Consider the following 21,735-nt stretch of genomic DNA (forward strand, 5'->3'; position numbering starts at 1 on the left):
CTTTGTGGTTGTGTTGGATTCTAGATGCTGTGTTAACTATTGAACCCAGCTCGTCCAGTTTTTTCATTGGAGAGTTTGTTACATTCAAATGTGACATGAATGAAGGAAAAGACACTGACTGGTATTACACTTTCAATAAGGATGGTCAGGGATTTCTCCACTACAGTGAACACACAGACCACAGATCACAAATTACAACAACAAGTCAAAGTGGTGAATATCAGTGCTCTGGTCTCAGGAAGGACCCACGTGTTACAAAGAACAGTAATACTGTCTCTATAACTGTATTAGGTAAGCCCTCAGTGACCAATAATGTGATGATTCCTGTTGAAAAAATTATAAAATTCTGAATACATTTAATAATTGTTGTCCTTGAAACTTTAACAAGAACTACTGTACATTACTGGTTACTTGCTCACAAGTACTACTATGCTCACAGCCTGTAATTTATTATTACGACATGTGTTTATTTAATGTATAACAAAAAACAAACAAACTGTGGATTAAATAGATTTTAAGTAGGGAAAAGAAGAAACATCAAAAGCTTCATAAAATCTAAGGTGATGATGTTTCTGTTATCTAAACCTGAAACTAGGCAGATCCCTCTGAACCCATCATTGTGTTTCCTTCAACAGTGAACTGCATTAGTTTATATTCACTGTGACTTCTTCAGGCCTGAGTTTGGACAAACATTTATACTGTGCTTACTTAGAGATCTACAACCTGAATTACTGCAGCTCTGTCACCATGTTGAGACAGAAAAAATGCAAACATCTGAAGTTTATGAAAGTGAAGAGAAAATTTGTTGATTTTATTTTGTGGGAATTTGAAATGAAATATATTTTAAAAAGCAGTGTTTTCCCTGTATATTGGATCAGGTGAACATTTTCTTTCCTTGTTTTTCATAACAGCAGATAAACCCAGGGCCACACTGACAGCAGGAACAACAATCATACCAGTAGGGGGCAGTGTGACACTGACCTGCTCTGTGCAGAGCTCTGATGGATGGAAATATGAGTGGTTCAGACAAACCCAAACAACCTCTCAAGGTCAAATCAGAGATCAACAAAACAGAGATATCAGAGTATCTGAAGGAGGAATCTACAGCTGCAGAGGAACAAGAGGAAACCCAGTTTACTACACTGATATAAGTGATGATGTCACCATTGAGAAAACCTGTGAGTTCAGTCATTTAGTTTGAAATATACATTCACTCATGATTATCAAACATACAGTGTTAAGTTTTCTGTGTTGATTTCATGTTTCTATTTGTATCTCAACTGTTAATATGTGTAAACAGTTTCCAATAAAGTTGTTGTAAAACAACAACCCAACTGGCCTCAGATATTCAGAGGTGAGACGATCACTCTGACATGTGAGGTGCAGGAAGGAGGTGAAACCACTGAGTGGGAGTATGAATGGAGAGGACCCGAGACACCCACACAGTGGACACACAATAATGATGTGACATTCAGAGTTTCTGAGTCCAGCAGTGGAGACTACATGTGTAAGAGTCGACGCAGAGATGACTCATATTCTTCAACAGAGTGGAGTGAAGCCTTCACATTGTCAGTATCAAGTAAGTCATGTTTGTTGTGTGATCTCCATTTGACAAATGTCATAATGGTCAGCACAGGATGAATTCAATGGTCTACAAAGCATGTTACATTGTTAGTCAGACAAAGAGCTGCAGCTGATAGTAGCCTCATTGTAGACAGTTTGTCACCACTTTGTGTCATGAACTTTCAGCTGGTATAGAGATGCCAATGCTGACCTGCTGCTCCATCACCTGAGGACAATAATAACACAAACAGGATAATAATTTAGTTCTTCAAACTCCCTCAACAAATGAAAACAAATATGAAACTTCTTTAAAAAAAAGAATAAAAGTCATTCAATCATCTCATCAAATACTGGCGTAGATTAAAATTAATCTGAAGCACGCACACAAGTGGGTTTAATAGAAAGGTTTTTGATTTTATTTCTATTGAACTCATTGATTTGCATGTTAACCTCAAAGTCATTTTATGAAAGCAAATCAGACTCATTCCAACTTCTTCCTGAAAAAGTCTCATTTGTACATATAACAACTTTGTGGAGAAAAGTGTGTTTATGTTCACTCTTTAATAAGAAGTTTGTGTCTGTGATTCTGCTGTTTTACACTCACTTTATTTGAAAACAAAACAAAAAAACAAAAAAACAAACACAGGTAAACAACAGAAGCTCAGATGTCCCAGTTTTACTGCTGGGCTCAGATCACTAACAGTTAACATTTCACCCATCTCTGTATAAATAAAATAATTAAAACAAATAATGTGTTATAATTTTTAAAATTGGATAAATACATGAAAGTGATGAACATCAGCTTAACATTTTATTTTGCTGTTGTAGTAGGTGTGTACAACATTTAAAATGAAATGTTAAATGATAGAAAATAACTTCCAGTCAGCTTTTGTGTGTGAACTTGATTTTTTCAAATAACTTTTTAATAATATTTCTAGTAAGAAGACTTTAAAAACACACACATACTTCTCTTTCAACGACTCTCCTCCCACTGTGACAGAAAGTAAAGAAGTCGTTCACTGCACTGTAACTATTAAAACAGTAATGAACAGAAAACAGAGATGAGGCATTCAAACTATTTTTGATTTGAAAAAAAAAACCTTTTCTAGCAGTCTGATGTCTCACATGCAGAAAAATTACACATTATTTTCTAAATGGGTCAATGTTTAACACATAATCAGTGCTGTAAGAAATTTCTTCCTTAGACAACCAACAATTTAATGATTAACTGTTTCTGTATCTTCAGCAGCAAATTTAATGTTTTACCAATTTTGTTTCTTCAACAGCACATGCATGCACATGTCACATGCAGGATTACTAATTTCAGTTTGGTGTCTGTAGATAAATTAGTCTAATCAGTAAGTTTGATCAATATTTTAAGAAATTTCTTCCTGTGGTAATCTGTATCTTTAACAGCAAGTAAACCCAGAGCCACACTGACAGCACAAAGTTCAATCATACCAGCAGGGGGCAGTGTGACACTGAGCTGCTCTGTGGAGGGCTCTGCTGGCTGGAAGTTTGACTGGTTCAGACGTGATTCAGTCTCTTCTAAAGCTCAGCTCATGAGAGGAAATGAAGGAAACAGAGTTATTAGTGTCACACAAGGAGGTCTGTACCACTGCAGAGGAGGGAGAGGAGATCCAGTTTCCTTCACAGAAGAGAGCAATGACGTCACAGTTACAGAAACTCGTGAGTTTAATTATTTTATTTCTGCCAAACTGAGAGATGTCATTTTGTGTTCTGTGCTAACAATTTCATTCAACAACTGTGAGTTTATTAACCCTGACATGAGAGACAACTCCTGACAAATAGAAGAATTTATTCCGTCTTATTTTTTTATCTTCATGTTTCTATTTGTCTCTAACTGGATATTTTTCTGTGAACAGTTCCCAGTAAGCCCACTGTGACCCTGCAGCCGTCCTGGACTCAGATATACAGCGGTGAGACAGTCACTGTCAGATGTGAGATTCAGGGAGGTGAAGGAGCTCAGTGGACTTATGAATGGAGAGCAGCCAAGTTAAACACACCTCCAACATCCAATGAATACAGAATCATCAGAGCTACTGAGTCTGACAGTGGAGGATACAGCTGCCGGGGCAGGAGGGACTATTTCTTCTCAGAGTGGAGTGATATCATCACACTGACTGTATCATGTAAGATCTTTCATCCAGAGTATCTAAATAAGGAAAAAGCACTTCTTTTTTCTTACAGCTTTATAACTGTCTTTCATGTTGGTCAGTAAAATGTTTAGTTTTTATTCCAACAACAAAAACCTGAACAGCAGCTTTTTATTCACAGTGAAGAGAACAAAACATATGAGAGTAACTTCTCTGCTGTGCAGCTCTAATACATGAAAGATGAAATGCAGAACAAATGCTGAATCAGTCTCAGCTGCTCCACCACATCCACTAAGAAACATTAAATCCACTGATTGTTCCTCATGTGTGTTTTTAACTTAGAAATGCAGCAAATTAAATATGAAAGATTAGTGTTGTATTTGTATGTATTTATGTATGTATTTGTAATGTATCACATTCTCCAGTCTTCAGTGTTTGGTTCATCCTTCACTGTTGTGTCTAAACAATGCCACAGTTTGATACCTCAGACAAACAGGCTCTAAGTGGCTGAATACAATAATATAAGTAGAGCATATCCATTTACCCAGAGTCACTGACTGAAAATCTTCAGATCTGTTTAGGTATGATTGATTGTTTTATGCATTTTTAATGAATCATCTGCATATTTATATAATTTTCTTCCTCTTTCATAACAGCAGATAAACCCAGGGCCACACTGGCAGCAGGAACAACAATCATACCAGTAGGGGGCAGTGTGACACTGACCTGCTCTGTGCAGAGCTCTGATGGATGGAAATATGAGTGGTTCAGACGAACCCAAACAACCTCTCAAGGTAAAATCAGAGATCAACAAAACAGAGATATCAGAGTATCTCAAGGAGGAATCTACAGCTGCAGAGGAACAAGAGGAAACCCAGTTTACTACACTGATAGAAGTGATGATGTCACCATTGAGATAATCTGTGAGTTCAGTCATTTAGTTTGAAATATACATTCACTCATGATTATCAAACATACAGTGTTAAGTTTTCTGTGTTGATTTCATGTTTCTATTTGTATCTCAACTGTTAATATGTGTAAACAGTTTCCAATAAAGTTGTTGTAAAACAACAACCCAACTGGCCTCAGATATTCAGAGGTGAGACAATCACTCTGACATGTGAGGTGCAGGAAGGAGGTGAAACCACTGAGTGGGAGTATGAATGGAGAGGACCCAGGACACCCACACAGTGGACACACAATAATGATTTGACATTCAGAGTTTCTGAGTCCAGCAGTGGAGACTACATGTGTAAGAGTCGACGCAGAGATGACTCATATTCTTCAACAGAGTGGAGTGAAGCCTTCACATTGTCAGGATCAAGTAAGTCATGTTTGTTGTGTGATCTCCATTTGACAAATGTCATAATGGTCAGCACAGGATGAATTCAATGGTCTACAAAGCATGTTACATTGTTAGTCAGACAAAGAGCTGCAGCTGATAGTAGCCTCATTGTAGACAGTTTGTCACCACTTTGTGTCATGAACTTTCAGCTGGTATAGAGACGCCAATGCTGACCTGCTGCTCCATCACCTGAGGACAAGAATGACAGAAATAAACAGGATAAATAAATAATATATTCAAACAAATAATAATTGATCTACAATTTCTATAAAGAAAATAATAAAAGTAATTCTGAAGTATCACCTGATCAAATACTGCCATCTTTTAAAATAAATAAAACACACACAGACATACCACCAAAAATAATGTTACTGTTTCTATGATTAACATTCTCACAACTCTGAGTCACTTCCACTCACGTTTAGCAGGAGGCTGATTGAGGTTGATCCCTTTAAACTCCCAGGTCCTAAAGAGGGACCAGCTTATTAATCAATCTTCAAGTACTTTTTAAATACAGCAAAGAAAATATAAAACTTTCACAGCTTCGATCAAAACGATTGTACAGTTAGTATCTCTTCAAGATCACCAAGATTTGGTGATGTTCACCATTTCCATCTGGTTATTTTAACTGTTTTGATTCAGTCATTTACTTTTTTTTTTTTTTGCCTGTCCCGTTTCTTTAGCTGTCAGAAGTGATGTCTGAACACAGATACCCAACAGATTTAATTTACCAAGGGGATCATTATGGCCTTACCGTACTGGTCCATTTGATCGACCTTTGTTGTTATAATTTAATTTAATTTAATTTAATTTAATTTAATTTAATTTAATTTAATTTAATTTAATTTAATTTAATTTAATTTAATTTTCAGTTGTTACAGATGGGACAGACATGGCTGGGGGATAGAAAAGGGAGAAAGAAAGATGAAGAAAAACAAAAGCAGAGGGGAAGAGAGACAGTGAGAAATCTCCCAGATCACCTGTTGAGAGAAAAACAGAAAAAAGAGAAAACAAGCAAAAAAAAATAGAGCAACATAATAAACACAACACGATTGCATTAATCTAGCAAAGTGTAAATAACAGTAAATGCTAAATAATGAATGTTGTTGTGCAGCACGCAGGACCAACAGCGCACAGTCTGCTTTGAGGTAGCAGCCAAGAAAGATGTAGTTTGTGTCTATGAACAGTGAACATCCGCATATACAAGATTCAGTCATTGACTTTTGTTCTTTTTCTAAACTGAACTGCAGATAAACCAAAGGCCAAACTGAGAGCTGATAACACAGCTGTTCCAGTAGGGGGCAGTGTGACCCTGACTTGCTCTGTGAACCCATCATCATCATCTGGATGGAAATACTACTGGTACAGAGATGGAAATTACTCTGAAGCCCTGACCACACAAGATGCAGTTTTCCACTCAAATGGACAAATCAGTGTCTCACAGGAAGGACTCTACAGGTGCAGAGGAGGAAGAGGAAACCCAGTTTACTACACAGAGGACAGCCAAGAAGTTCAGATTAACAAAACTGGTGAGTTTGGATTCAGTTCATTGTGGGAAGTCAAGTAATTTAAACACAGCAGGAGTTGACTCAAAGTGGTTTCAAGTCAAGGAAAATCGATGAACTGGATTTATTATAAAATTATCTTATAAAATATCAAATATAATTAAACTTTATTGTTTGTTGTCACTATCTTTGGCAGGATCTTCATCTCCTGTGTGGTTGATTGTTGGACTGGTTTGTGGAGTCTTTCTCATTATTATTCTCCTGCTCTTGTTGTATCGCTGCAGACAGTCCAAGTGTAAGAGCCTCTTCTTTTCATGCTGTATTAGAGAGTTTATTTACTACACACACTTTAATTATTCACACATATACATGTATTCTGATCTCATGACACAAAATAAAAATACAATTCACATCACAAACATGTGTAATAACATTTGTTTCTTTCACAGGTTCCTGCTTCACCAGGTTGGTAAAATACTTTTTATTATTATTTTAAACAAACATCAGTTACTTTTGAGTTTATTGTGTTTATTTCATGTTTCAGGTCGATCCAGTCTGAGAGTCACAGTCCGGGCTCCTCCACGAATCATGGAGTCAACCAGAATGAAACTCATGAATACAACTCTCTTCATCCTGGTCAGCACTTAAACCGATCTTTATTATCACTATTAACGTTAACATATAGGTTAATTATTAATATTGACATTTCATTCAGTCTCCATTAACACAAACATTTCTTAGGTTCAGTTTGTGCTCTGCAGTTTTTCAAAGAACATTTATTAAAATCCAGTTGGACAAACATCCAAATAACCAACTGACTACATGCACAAAAGATCAGAAACAAACAGGATTTTACAACCTGATTGTATCTTTAACTCGACTGAAAGAATCCACAAATGTTATTGTTTCATATCAGAACAACACAAACAGTAACACCATGATGGGTTCATGGTCTGAAAATATCTGACAGTCCTGGATTTGACTTAAACACAACTAATGAAAATCTTTCTTTGACTGATGACATTAAAATGAAACTCTGACTCTGGTTTCTTTTCATGAAGGTGATGCTAACCTCTATGAATCCATCACACAAGTGGAAGACACTGGAACTGGTACAGTTCATATTTAAAAAAGCTCAGAGCAGCTAGAGATGCAAGACGCTTCTGATTTAAGGAGACAAACTGCATGTGAGTTGTTTACAAACATTTTTATATGTCAGGTGCAGATGAACCCGGAGACGTCACATACTCTCTTATTACACTTCAAAACTTTGGAAAGAAGAGTGAGTACAAAAAACACGCCTGGAAAGTTTTTAAAGTGTTTAAAATGTTTTAATTATTTTAATTTATCTGATCATCTTCACAGAGAAGCATCATAAACCAGAGCAGAGTGCTGTTTACTCTGAGGTGAAGACGGGAGCTGCAGGTGCAGTCACAACAGTCTCATTCAGTGTTTGTACTTGAATGTGTCATCACATCATTATATTGCAGGTAATTATAGGTCAACATGGAGTTTAGTTATTCACTGACCAAGCTTAGCTACTACATACGACCACTACACATCACCAGACTGAATCTTATACACATCGAGGGCCGTTCAGAGTTTAGTGTAAGTTTGTCAGCTTCATATACAGAATGATATTGTTATTGTACAGTATGGTATTGTCCATCTATATGTCCCCAAACTAAACAGTTTTTCTCATGTTTTTACTCTGTAGTAATGTTCTTGTCATCATATCTGTGCTGAACAAATGTATCCTGAGCTCTGACGTCTCTTTTAGAGGACAGTCTGATGTATGCTCAGGTCAAACAGCCCAAAAAAGAAAAAGCCAAGAAAAACAAAGGTGAGCAAAGTCTGCCATCATCTCCACTGAATATTGTTCATCATGTTTATCCTCTCTTAAAATGTAAATCTGTTTATTTTACAGGTTATATTTATGTATTCACACTTCATCAGCTATTTAAAATCTTCTCTTTTATCTTTGCATTAGTGCAGACATCAAGTTTCCTCCTGGTTAATGATATTATTGTTTTCAATGATCTTCTCTTCATTCACAGGAAAATCAAGTCCTGCAGCTGATGCAGCAGTTTATTCTGAAGTCACATCAGGAAGCTCTCTCAGTAATTCTGCTGCCATGCAGGCTGATTTATTCTTCACATTATTAAATGTCTTCAGCTCATAATATCTTTACATGTTGGAAATCACTTTGTCTTTTTGTGCTTGTCTTACCGGTCAGTGAGGAGAGCTGTAGCAGCAAAGCCAAGAAGAAGCTTTTTATGAAGCCACTCTTGCTCCTCTGCTGCCCAAATATCAGACATGCTCAGCTTTATGTACAGTTACAATATTAAATCATCATATAGACATATTACTCTCTTATAGTATAAACCAAATGGAGGTGTATTCATATTCAATATTCATGCTCTTTATCTTCGGTTACTTTTATAAAAAAAATTGTAATAAACCTTGAATATATCTAACATGTTCCAACAGCAGTGAGAAATATGTGATGTTTAGTATCTGACAGCACAATTTACAGTCAGTGTTTGCAGTGTAAATACTGATATGGGCACCAACAAATACTTTAACTGTATTTGTTTACATTATATAAATAAGAATTACATCATAGGCAGTGAATACATTTGAATGTATTTCATGTATATTTTTGTGTTTCTGATTTTTGCATCTTTTAGTTAGAAGGTAGAAATAAAATCTTTTTACATTTGAACATTTTATGTTTATGTTTGATTTTTGTTTCCTGTATGAAATTATCCACAAACTAATCAGATCATCTCTCTATGTGCTGATAGTTAAATGAAAAGATAACTTGTACATGTGATAAATCTCATATGGAAGATTGCATTGAGACAGAATATCACAGAGAATTAAAGCTCTGCATCAATCATGGTCAGCATGACTCAGAGAAGTAGCAGTATTATAATTCATTAATACGACACAAACATCAGAGCTAAAAATCCAGATTGTTCTATCAAAACCAAGACAGAAACAAAACATCTGTCTGACCCTGCAGAGTCTGATTGTTTAGTCACAGTAAGGAGGAGGCACAGGTCAGTCAGGTGTAAACTTAACCAGCTGGGTTGAGCCTGGTTGGCATTTTTCTGCAAAATCAGCATGACGGTGATAAACAGTGCTGATCATATCCTCTAATACAGGATGACCATAATTTGATTTCCAAAAAAGAGGACACTTGTGCCAGTCATGAAGAATCTTTATAATACTGTTTATATGAAGAATACATATTTAAACAATAACATCTCTGTGCAGTTAATGAATGGTGAAATAAAAAATGTCATATAGGCTTTTACAAGTCAACAAGTGTCAAAAAGAGGACAGTTGGTCACCGTGCTCTAATAGCTCAGCTGTGCTGTAGATGGGTTTCCCTCTTCACTATCAATCATGTCTTTGTCCTATAAAGTGGGAGAGCAACTACAGCTACACTGGTGACTTTTCATTTTGTCCTATTACCATTTGTAACTAATTAGTTGACTTTATGTGATTTTAGTTTCTAATAAAATGTCATGCAGTCCTGTGTTCCCTGTTGATTTAATTAAATGGTAAATGTTAAAGTAAGTGGATACAGGGGAGCTGGAGAAATCTGTGAATTAAGATACAGAAGCAGGAAGTTTAGAGGTTTTATTGCAGGGTTAATAAATGGTGGTGTGAGAGAAATTCTGCACAGACTCTGAGGCTGAAAGACAAACAGTGTTTGGAGTCTGCTGTTACCATCACAGCTGTGTAGGTGGCAGTAATACAACTTTATACTGGTTCTCAGCTACTAATGAAAAAGAAGTGAGCTTCTTACAGCTCTTCATAACTTACTGTTATTATTGTATTTTTATTTTATTTGACCAGCAATAATTCAGTTCATTAAAGTGTTTGAAATGTTATTTGTGTTATTGCTCATTATTATTACTGTGATTAGTGTAATGGCTTTAGGACTCAGGCGATCAAACAGAGGGTATAACAAAGGAAGTAGCAGCAGGTGCTCTTCTTCTTCTCTCCTTTGTTCTGATGTGAGGCTGTGGACTGTGGTGTTTTTGGGATGCTGCAAAGTTTTGGAGTGTGAACAGAGTGTGCTGAGGAGATCGTGTCGCCATATAAGTGAGCATACTGCCCTTTAGCAGAGATTCAAGGTATAGACTGAATGTTTTTTAAGTTATCTTTCTTTAAGCCTTTAAATTAGATTAATTTAAATTGATCTTTAAATGACCAGTTAAAATATTATCCTACAGGATCGAGGCCTCGGTGCTCCTGTGTTTTTGATTATTATATTAGTATATTTTTGTTTATTTGATCAGCAATAATTCAGTTTATTATGTGTTTGAAATAAATTGAATGACTGAATCACAGCTGAAAGTGTTTTTTGTTCTTGTTGTTTTATGCATTTACTCTGAGTGTGTGATTATTGTGCTGCTGTTACAGTCTTTCTGTTTTACTTCTCAGCACTGCCATCATGTGTCTGAATACACAGCGTACAGTCAAACTCAACAACATCATTTGAAGATCTGATAACATTTAAAGCTGTTGAGCAGCAGTGCAGGTTATCTTTGACCTGTGTTTGTGTTTTTGAATAAATCTCTTGAAGTTTTTGCAAATTAAAAATGTTGTATATTTCTGACGGATGTAAAACTTTTAAAAAACTGAAAGAAATTTCAAATAAATTCAGATCTGCAAAGAAATGCATTGATTATGTTTTATTCAAGAATCAATATCAAACAGTATTACAAGATCAAACTGCAAAGAATAACGTCTTTACTCTTCTGACTGGCCTACATGTGTGTGAAAGACTGTTGGTGGTCACCATCTATTCTGCCACAGGCTTATTTTTATCCACTGACAGGCCTCATGGTTTCTGGTTGGGTCACCATGAACAGAGGAAATGCAGCCTGTGGTTTCAGCCTCAAGTCTTCAGTGTAGCTGATGTTTAGTTTTATGTTCAGCTCACAGCAAACAGTTAACAAGGAATTCAGACAAAGAGCACAGTATGAATTTCACTTTGACTTCTGTGTGCATGACACATGTTTATATGATGTGCCTGTACTGAAATAACAGTACTGATCATCAAATATTCATTTATCTTTATAAAATCATGTCTCGCTAAAGTAAAAGATTATTTTGTAAACATCTTTATCATTTTTCAAATCAAACTATTATTTGCACCAAAGTTAATTTATTCAAAGCTAATAACTGAAAACAAAATGAAATTTCTTCATGTTTTTGTTCAGTGTTTGCACTTTAAGAAAAGTTTTTTCTTTACTGTGTGAATATTTCTGTAACTGTTGGTGATCTCATAGCTGCAGGCTTATCTGCACCATCTCTGCACTTAAACATTACAGTGACTTCATTATTTCCATCAGCCTGCAGAACTAAAATGAGGAAGAACAATTGAAGCTAAATATGAGCTGCCTTCCAGATCACATGCTTTAGCCCTGATAGCTGACAGCACAGACAGATGATGAGGAGACTGTGAGACGTTAAACAGGCAGAATACAGAGCTCAGAGTTTTAAACGTTCTGGTTTATTGTTTTCACACTCCTTAAAACATGAGAAAATATTTACTGATCTTCATTTTACTATAAATAACATAATAACACCTCGGTGTGTAAATTGCCTCAATTGTTAATTTACTGTTAATAGTTAATATTTATTATTATTATCTGAAAAAGAAAACCATAAGAATCTAAAATCTAAAACAAGATGCTAAAACAGGACCAACGTTCTCTAAATGTAATCACACAGAGCTCAGATGAGTAGAGAGTGAACAGGCAGGTGTGTTTTCCACTGCAGGTGTGTGTTTGCACAACTGAAGGTTTGCAGGTTGAACACTGGAGAAGATCAGAGACAGAAGAAGGCTGGATTAAGTGGATAAACTACAAGGGTGATTCTCTGCAGTTGGACTAGTTTCCTCCGTGTGCTGTAACTGTGTGGCAGTGAGTGGATGAACAGTCGGTCCTTTTATGTGCAGCTATTTGAGGATGGAGAACAAATGTGCCAACCTGAGCTGACTGGAGCAGGTGAGGAAGATGACTAACACATCCCACTGAGAAGGAAGAGCTGTGGAGCTGTGACAGACTGTGGAAACATCAATGAAAAAAGGCAAAATCAATAATTATTTTATTACAGTCCTGATATCAGACCTCTGTTTATTTGTTTATTTGAAGCTCAGATATTAACCCTCTAAAGCCTGAATCATAAATAAAATGAAAACTTTTTAAAAGCTGGTGTGTTTTTGAACCTTCTGAGAAATAAATATTTTTCACATGAGGTGGAAAAAATCTTTTTTAGCTGCATCTGGCATTTTTGTACAATTTGTTGCTCAGTTTATCTTCAAATAAAAACAAAGTTTTTTTTAACTAATTAAACTTTGAGTTTCCTTTCAAAATGTTCAAAAATCTTTTAGAAAACTGGTAAAAATATCTTTGAGAAATCGTTGAAGGCTCGTTGACTGATGTCAGCCATGTTGGATGTCTCAGCTGAGGGCTCTGCATGAATTGCTGATCCCCGCTGGTTAATCTGTGCACTGCATGTGTGTCTGTATACATCAGGTTCTTTAACGTGAGCAGAAAAGGCCAAGCAACAAACTTTGTTAAAGAAGATGAAAAGAAACTTGATGAATGTTGGTCGAATATTCTTCTGTCAGACAAAGATAAATTTGTTCACATTCAGTCAGACAGTTCAGTGAGTCTGTAGTTGTGATACTGAAGCGTGGAGGCAGGACACGACAACAAAGATAAAACTATGACCTGCAAAGTGTGTCAGTAACTAAGCAACAGAGCAGCTTTGTATATCATAGAGAAAAGTAGGAACACAAAACAGGAAAGAAGCTTAAATGTTTGCAGTGGTGTTAACACGTCACACGACTGCTGTGGTCAAAGCTACAGGAGCTGTTTGAGCTTTCTATAAAAGGGAAGGAAGCACAGAGAGGTGATAGAAGAAGGAGCTGAATATAACCTTTGATCTTATCTACATTAAGTGCAGCTTCTCTTTGTTCTGCATTTATTATCAATGCAAAGTCGAACACTTTGAGATTAGATGCAGATCAGCGTGCAGGGCTGGACGTGAGGATGGGGCACTCTTTGCTCTGTTTGCTGGGGTTATTCTGTGAGTACAATACACACCTTTACTGTTTGAATGGCAGTGATGAAGGAAAATGTTTCTCACTGGTGACAATTACAGTGTATCACTGCTTTAACCTGTTTACCTGACAGCTTCAACACAGCATACAAGTTTTTTTTTCATGTTCCAGCCTGTTTCACAGCTAAAAGAAACATAAATTTGATGATAACTGTACCATGTGAAGATTTTAAAAAGCCTCAGTTTATATATTTATTGTGATTTTGTCAGTTGTATAATGTCTGATGATGTTTCATTCATTATTTTAGTGCTCAGTACAGTCAGACATGGAAACACTGAAGGTGAGAAATTGTTTTTTCTTCCATTTATATCATACGTGTTGATCTTAACTAGTATTTAGCTTCTCCTGTGTTGCTCTAAATGACGTCCTCTGTGTTATATTTTGTATCATAAACTAAACATTTCATTGAGGTTATTGGTTAAAATGTTAATATAACCATGTTAAGTGTGTGAGCACTCAAGCACACACCCACGATACAAACTGTATATTTACTGAGGAGCTGTGGCTTCATACATGTGGATTTTCTTTTCATGTTTATCTGATCTGAAAATATCAACAGTGTGTGTCCTGCAGATTATCTCACTGAGTTTTGCTGTTGGCACGTATGTTGTTTCATACAGTGGGATTTTTTGGATTAATTTTTGGATTATAAATTTTTTATTAAATTTTATTAAATTTATTATTTTATTATTAATTTTTTTGCTGTTTTTGTCTTCTTAGTGGATTTTGTATTTATCTAACTCCTCTGGTCTGTTAGTGCCTCTATTCTGTCTGTGCTAGTGCCCAATCTGTACCCTGTTATTGACTTATGTTGATTCTCCATATTACTGTGAAGCACTTTGGTGTGCCTTCGGGTTTTTAATGTGCAATATAAATACAACTGTATTGTATTGTATTACCTCTTGGAGCTATAAAAATGGACATGAAAACCAACATGAAACATGGTAACCAAATTCTGCTCTGAGCTCAGCATAGAGTTTGTTTCCTTCATCCCTCATTTGGTGTTTTGATTAGAAGCTGTTTAACACTTCACTCCAAAGTCTCTGTAGATGTTCAGTGTGTTGAATTGTGTGGCTGCAAAAGATGATTCACATTATTTAAGTTTGCTTCAAACATTCAGAGCAACAATTTTATTCTTTTGATCTTTTTCTAAATTACAGAACTTGGAGTGAAGGCCACTCTGACAGCAGACAGATTAACCATACCAGCAGGGGGCAGTGTGACACTGACCTGTGATGTGAAGTACTCTGCTGACTTTGAATATGACTGGTTCAGAGAACCCAGTTTAAACTCTAACCAGAAGACCGGAGTAGCTGGTGAATCAAAGAGAGAACTTGTGATCTCTAAAGGAGGCATCTACGCCTGCAGAGGACGTATAAAAGGGACAAATTCAGTCACAGAAGAAAGTGATCCAGTCATCATTCAGGAAACTGGTGAGTTTAAAAATGTCATAAGAAATAAAACAACATAGATTCGTTTGGAGATCAGAGGGGGATAATATTATGACATAAAATTATGTTACAAAGGGATTTATGGCCCCAACCTGCCAAGTTATTTCTGAATATATAAAGTGTTATAAAGTTAATAAATAATAAACAATAATGGGGTTATAATATTTGATAATAATGTTATTATTTTTAATGATAATATGTTAATCAGTCAGAAATTAAATGTGTGGCTCAGTCATTCATAAATGTGTTTTGTGATTTGGCCCCTGATGCTTCAGTTGTCATGGTTCAGCATTTTGAGTCTCGTGTGTTTTGGTATTTTATAATATGTTTTATGTTCTGAGTCCTTTGGTGTTTTGATTATTGCAGTTATTATTATTATTACCCCAGGCTCAGTTCTGGCTGTTACGGTTTTAGTTCTTAGGTTTTGTTTTATGTGTTCATGTTGTGTTAACTCTGTGCCTTTCTGTCCCACGTTTTAGGTCTCTATGTTCTGTCTCACAGTCTCTGTTAAGTTTACATATCTAGAGTTCAGTCGGTGTGTTTCCTGTTTTACTTTGAAGGTCTGCGTCTCATGTCAGTGTTTTTAGTTTTGTTTCCCTTGTCACATCCTGCCTAATAGACCCTGTGCATGAGAAAATGATAACTTCCTGGTTTGAGACAGGATGTGGGGTTGTACATTTCCGGTAGCTTTACTTTGCGGTCAATCGCTACTGCGAAGCTATACTCCAAAATCATGTCCAAAACACAAAAACTGAAAGATCGCGTTAAGTTACAAAGAGCAGAAGGTGGGAACACTCACCACTGTGTGTCATAAAAAATCTAATGATCAACTTTGACGTTTAAAGAGTTTAGATGATCAGTTGTTTACATCACTCAACACAAGCAGAACTGCATCACTGCAGCAGAAGACACATCGTCCACATTCAGAAGCACATCTCTGTATAGTGACTGGTCTCATGATTTAAACAGGCAAATGTTCAGCATTCAAACTACAGGTGAACAATAGTCAAACCATATGTTTCCCCGTTATGTTGATATCAGCTAGTCAAGTACACACCTACACAGCATGTTAACAAACTGTGAAAAAAAGCCACACAAATAATGATTGATTGCTGGTAATGGTTTCTATACATTAGTATTTACGAAGGGTATGTTGTTACTTACCTTCAAAATTACAGTGGTCCTTCGCTATGGCGCGGTTCACCTTTCAAATTGCTGTTTAGCAGATTTTTTAGTGCAAGTTTGCATGCTTTTTTTTTTTTACATCACATTGTGTCCTGCGTCCTGATCGCTGCAGACGATCTCCTCCGTGTACAGTACAGAATCGCTGCATCGATCGCTAGCAGTGTGACTCTGAAGTGCAGTCACACTGCTTTTTCCCCAACAAACACAACAATGTCGACGAAACGTTTACCACCGTCAAAAAATAAAATTGGCTACTTGATTTCACCTATCGCTGGTTATTTTTAGAACATAACACCTGCGATAAACGAGGGACCGCTGTTTACAAATACTGAGAAATATAGAATTTAAATCCTTTCTCTGTTCTGCTCTGAGGCACGGGGGAAAAATATCGACAGGTCTACGAACAGCATCTACACATATATTCCGTAAATGCCCAAGACATCTCGTGAAATGTAAATCTCACCTCGATTCATCAATTTGGTTGACATGTTTTGGAAAAAGCGGCAGTAAACAAGGAGTGAATATAACACCGGAAACGGAGCGCCCTACAGGAATTTCCCCACCGGAAGTAGCATATGCTAATGTGCACATAGTCTATAGAGATTGACAGACCACGTGACTTTCGCGCATTGCATGCCGGTAACTCGTGGCAAAATAATCCAAGTACCGCATCAAATGCAAGCATTTGCAGCACCGCAAAACGTTCATTCTCCGGTTCCAATACCTTCTTGCTTTTTCTTTGCCCCCCAAAAAAGTTATGTACAAAACGAAGGAGAACAATGCCGGTCCGTACAAAGACAGACTTGATGAAAAGGCAAAGAAAAGATACGAGGAAAAAATCAAAGGAGTGAAAGGGTTAGACCCTTACGAGCACACAGAGTGGACAAAATACGTTAGCGTGCTGCCCAACTTTCACCACGCTTATATTTATAATTATACGGTTCTTGGAGTGAGTGCATACACTCATGAAGTTCAGTAACTTCAGGTCACTGCAACAAGCCCAGGAACAGTTTACCGACGGATGGGTAAAGGACCATGAAATGCACCGTGTAGAACGAAAGACCATCGTACATATCATAAGTTTATCAGTCTCACAAATCGTCTTCATAAATACACATTCGTTAACCGTTTATTAATAGGACCTTTGAGCTCAACGGTAATTAATTAGTAGTGGAAATAATTTCTGGTTCGCATTACAGAAATGTAGCAGTGACAATAATATTGTATGCTGTAATCGTACTGGGCAATTAGTGATATCATAGCGCCACAATTTCTGTTCAGCGCCAGACTTGCTTGTAACCTATATCACCAATTATATTATGAAAAATGACGTATTAACTACTACAAAACACTGACCTTTGTGGAAATGCTTGGAGCAGACTAACATGTGAGCTGGAGTGTTCTGGGACGTTATATTTGGTCTTTGAATGGCTGTAATCCAGGCCATCTGTCGCCTCTTTTTACTTCAGAAACATGGCTCGAATAATTTCTCTTCAACGACGTAATCCAATAAAAAAAAACGATCTCTTTACCCGTCGGCTTCATGGCTGTCATGCGACCGGCTATTGCAGTTAATAATACAACAGCTTCTTGACAGTTTTTTGTGTTTCTTTTTATCGCTGTGTAACTGATTTCAATTGAAAGCCTGCGTGCGCTAGTACCTCTTGCCACGAGTTCCCAGAATTCTTTGCGGTTTTACCCCTGAATGACGTCACATTTTCAATCTCTATTACTCCCAGCTGTGCTCTCCTACTGTGTCTCATTCCCTTCATTATCCCTCAGTGTATTTAAGCCCTGTGTTTCTCTTTTTCAGTGTTTGATCTCCCTCCTCCATGTCTGTGTGTTCTGCCTACAAGGCAGAGCTGCTATTTTGAGTTCAAGTTTTCTGCAGTCTACATTTTGCACACAGACCATGACACCAGTTGTTTTTATCAGTTACAGTTTTTGGACACAGTGACATCACTCTATGTGATTGGCTCATTTCAGAGGCCATCCTGACCAATGGCTGAGGAGTTGTTATAGAAACATTTTTGAATTATTCTGAAGATACTCTGAAGAGTCAGCTCAGAGATAAGAGATAGTTTAATAAGGATTTCTCTGAGCCTGTGATTCTCACGTGATTATGAACAGGACTGACTGAGGATCAGTGAAGAGGGTGAAACACAGCGAGGGTGTAAAGAACTTCATGTTCTGGGACCATCAAACATCTTTTTCTGTGAGAGACAAACAATGAGACAATTATAACAATAATAATAGTTTAATATTTAATGACTGAAACCAAATGGTTTGTTATGTTGAGGTATGAGCTGCAGATGTGAGCAGCACATTTTCTGTCCAGTCACTGACTGGGCGATCAGACCTCTGTACTGGTTGTTTGTGGCTCTGTAGACATGTGACCTAAAAGCACGGCTACAGTCATCGACATCATCATGACCTATGAAGCAATAATTACATGTGTGTGAACAAATGTGTGAGCCACGTCTCCTAATTTGTTAAAGAGGATTTTTTAGGCCTTTTATCTTTTATTGGATAGAGACAATGTAGGGGTGCAGCTGGGACTTGAACCTGGCCGTACTGCTCACCCACTCAGCTGAATTTTTAATGATATAATGGTTCTTGAATAAAAATACAAACAGAGATTTGTCATGTTTGTCACGGACTACGGCCCTTTGGTGTTAAATTCTGATCCTAAATACACACACAAATTAAAAAAGTGTTAATAATTGACCCAAACATTCAAATAAATAGCTCAATATTATTTTATATGTAGATGGAAATAACAGTGAATGATGTTTTTGATGATGCAGTGTTTGCTCACTTTTCCTTTTTACTGGAAACCACTCCATCCTTTTATATATGAATCAGAGGATAAATGTTTGAAATGACTTAAGCTGTTTTAAAATTATTGATCTGAACAGAAAAGTGAACATAAAACATTCATTCCAGATTTCTGCACCTGTTTTTATTCTGTTAGGATTTCAAGCTGCAAACTTCTCACTCTGGTTAATCAGCCTTTTCTTAGATCAGCCAGCAGGAGGAGTTTCAGCCACAGGGATTATAAAATGTTTATTCATTCCTTTTGTGTCCTAATTGAGGAATTTTGCTGTGGAAAGTTTCCAACAGGATCGATGTGAAGCTGCAGCACAGCTGGTCTCAGATATTCACTGGTGAGACAATCACTCTCAGATGTGAGAATCAGGGAGGTGAAGGAAAGGTGTGGAAATATGAATGGACAGCACCCAACACAAACAGCCCTCCAACATCCAGTGAATACAGGATCAGCAGAGTTTCAGTGTCCCACAGTGGAGACTACAGATGTCGGGGTAGCAGTGACTATCTCTTAACAGGATGGAGTGATGCCTTCAGACTGACAGTTTCATGTGAGTTGGTTTACGATTCAAACTGAAGTTTCCTGTTTTGTGTTTTAAACTCAACATCAAGAAACAATTCAGACCCTCCAAGAAACTCACTGTGCAAACAGACACACAGCTGAGTGCACTGTGACTCTACAATGATTCATTTAAAAGGGAATGTAAAGAGATGAAGGTTTTAAGGAAAAAATAACAAATCAGGTGCGTCTGTTTTGTAGTTTTGAGCTAAGACAGATCGCCTGTGTGAGATTATAACCTTGTGTTTGGTCCCAGTCAGAGTCAGAGCCACACTGAGAGCAGAAAGCACAATCACAGCAGTGATACCAGCAGTTCTTCAGTCTGTTTGTCTTTCAGTGAGGTCACATTAAAAGCACCAGGACACAGTTTATGAAATTTGGGGGATCAAGGCCAAAGAAAGAAGCCATTTCATTTCACTGTGTGTAGCTGGTCTGGCCTCACACTGTTGCTGCAAACTTTGTTGTGTCAATGAGATGAGTCAGCTGTTGCTTTGCCTGCTGAGTTTATTCTCCAACAATGTTTAAATAAAAATAAATTCAGTTCAGCAACTTTATGTGATTGGGCTTCTACATGCACAGCTTTAAAAGAAACAGTGTCTTTGAATACATCAACCAAGATTTGAACCATTTTAGCACTTTTACTGTGCTTAACCTCTCTGTAACAGGATCATTAGCATAATCTCATCTCTCCCCAGCAGGGCCTCTTTCAAAACTACAAGTGACACGTGTGGGAAGTCAAATATTACAAAGAAAAGGAAAGCTTTCAAATATAAAATAAATAAATACACAAAATAACTAGATACATATGTATGACTTGGGTATAAAAAAATAATGACAAAATCAAATAACAGAGGATGGATTCTCTGTGAAATATAAATAAATGTCTTCTAATGCACGTCTTACATGTGGATGCAGGTCATAGAAGCCAAACCAAAGAGCAGAAAATGGCCTCAGTTCATTACAGACACATTACCACAGTAATCTTTCTCATTACAAAGTTTTCCTCTCAGGAAGCACTCAGGCGGACGGAAAACAAATATTTTATGTTGAGTCTAATGTATCACATTCTCCAGTCTTCAGTGTTTGGTTCATCCTTCACTGGTGTGTCTAAACAATGCCACAGTTTGATACCTCAGACAAACAGGCTCTAAGTGGCTAAATACAATAATATAAGTAGAGCATATCCATTTACCCAGAGTCACTGACTGAAAATCTTCAGATCTGTTTAGGTATGATTGATTGTTTCTATGCATTTTTAATGAATCATCTGCACATTTTTATAGTTTTCCTGCTTTTTTATAACATCAGATAAACCCAGGGCCACACTGACAGCAGGAACAACAATCATACCAGTAGGGGGCAGTGTGACACTGACCTGCTCTGTGCAGAGCTCTGATGGATGGAAATATGAGTGGTTCAGACGAACCCAAAGAACTTATAAAGTTCGAATCAGAGATCAACAAAACAGAGATATCAGAGTATCTCAAGGAGGAATCTACAGCTGCAGAGGAACAAGAGGAAACCCAGTTTACTACACTGATATAAGTGATGATGTCACCATTGAGAAAACCAGTGAGTTCAGTAATTTAGTTTGAAATATACATTCACTCATGATTATCAAACGTACAATGTTAAGTTTTCTGTGTTGATTTCATGTTTCTATTTGTATCTCAACTGTTAATATGTGTAAACAGTTTCCAATAAAGTTGTTGTAAAACAACAACCCAACTGGCCTCAGATATTCAGAGGTGAGACGATCACTCTGACATGTGAGGTGCAGGAAGGAGGTGAAACCACTGAGTGGGAGTATGAATGGAGAGGACCCAGGACACCCACACAGTGGACACACAATAATGATGTGACATTCAGAGTTTCTGAGTCCAGCAGTGGAGACTACATGTGTAAGAGTCGACGCAGAGATGACTCATATTCTTCAACAGAGTGGAGTGAAGCCTTCACATTGTCAGTATCAAGTAAGTCATGTTTGTTGTGTGATCTCCATTTGACAAATGTCATCATGGTCAGCAC

General features: G+C 37.0%; 1 protein-coding gene and 1 long non-coding RNA gene across 2 annotated transcripts in view; both read left to right on the forward strand.

Moving 5' to 3' along the window:
- LOC146522266 (basement membrane-specific heparan sulfate proteoglycan core protein-like) overlaps positions 1-21,735 on the forward strand; it is a 43,738-nt gene continuing 22,003 nt past the window's right edge. The window contains exons 1-9 of the mRNA XM_085153692.1: positions 1-291; positions 912-1,178; positions 1,301-1,579; positions 2,980-3,252; positions 3,450-3,716; positions 4,340-4,603; positions 4,726-5,004; positions 21,016-21,279; positions 21,402-21,680. Of these exons, the coding sequence (XP_085009818.1) occupies positions 96-291; positions 912-1,178; positions 1,301-1,579; positions 2,980-3,252; positions 3,450-3,716; positions 4,340-4,603; positions 4,726-5,004; positions 21,016-21,279; positions 21,402-21,680 (2,368 nt within the window). The 5' untranslated portion in view covers positions 1-95. The remainder of the gene's footprint in view (positions 292-911; positions 1,179-1,300; positions 1,580-2,979; positions 3,253-3,449; positions 3,717-4,339; positions 4,604-4,725; positions 5,005-21,015; positions 21,280-21,401; positions 21,681-21,735) is intronic.
- LOC146522267 (uncharacterized) lies at positions 8,126-9,017 on the forward strand. The gene is made up of 2 exons (XR_014873056.1): positions 8,126-8,373; positions 8,588-9,017. It is a non-coding gene; the product is annotated as an uncharacterized LOC146522267 (long non-coding RNA).

This window comes from Neolamprologus multifasciatus, chromosome 3 (genome assembly GCF_963576455.1).
Source record: "Neolamprologus multifasciatus chromosome 3, fNeoMul1.2, whole genome shotgun sequence".
NCBI classification, from domain to species: Eukaryota; Metazoa; Chordata; class Actinopteri; order Cichliformes; family Cichlidae; genus Neolamprologus; species Neolamprologus multifasciatus.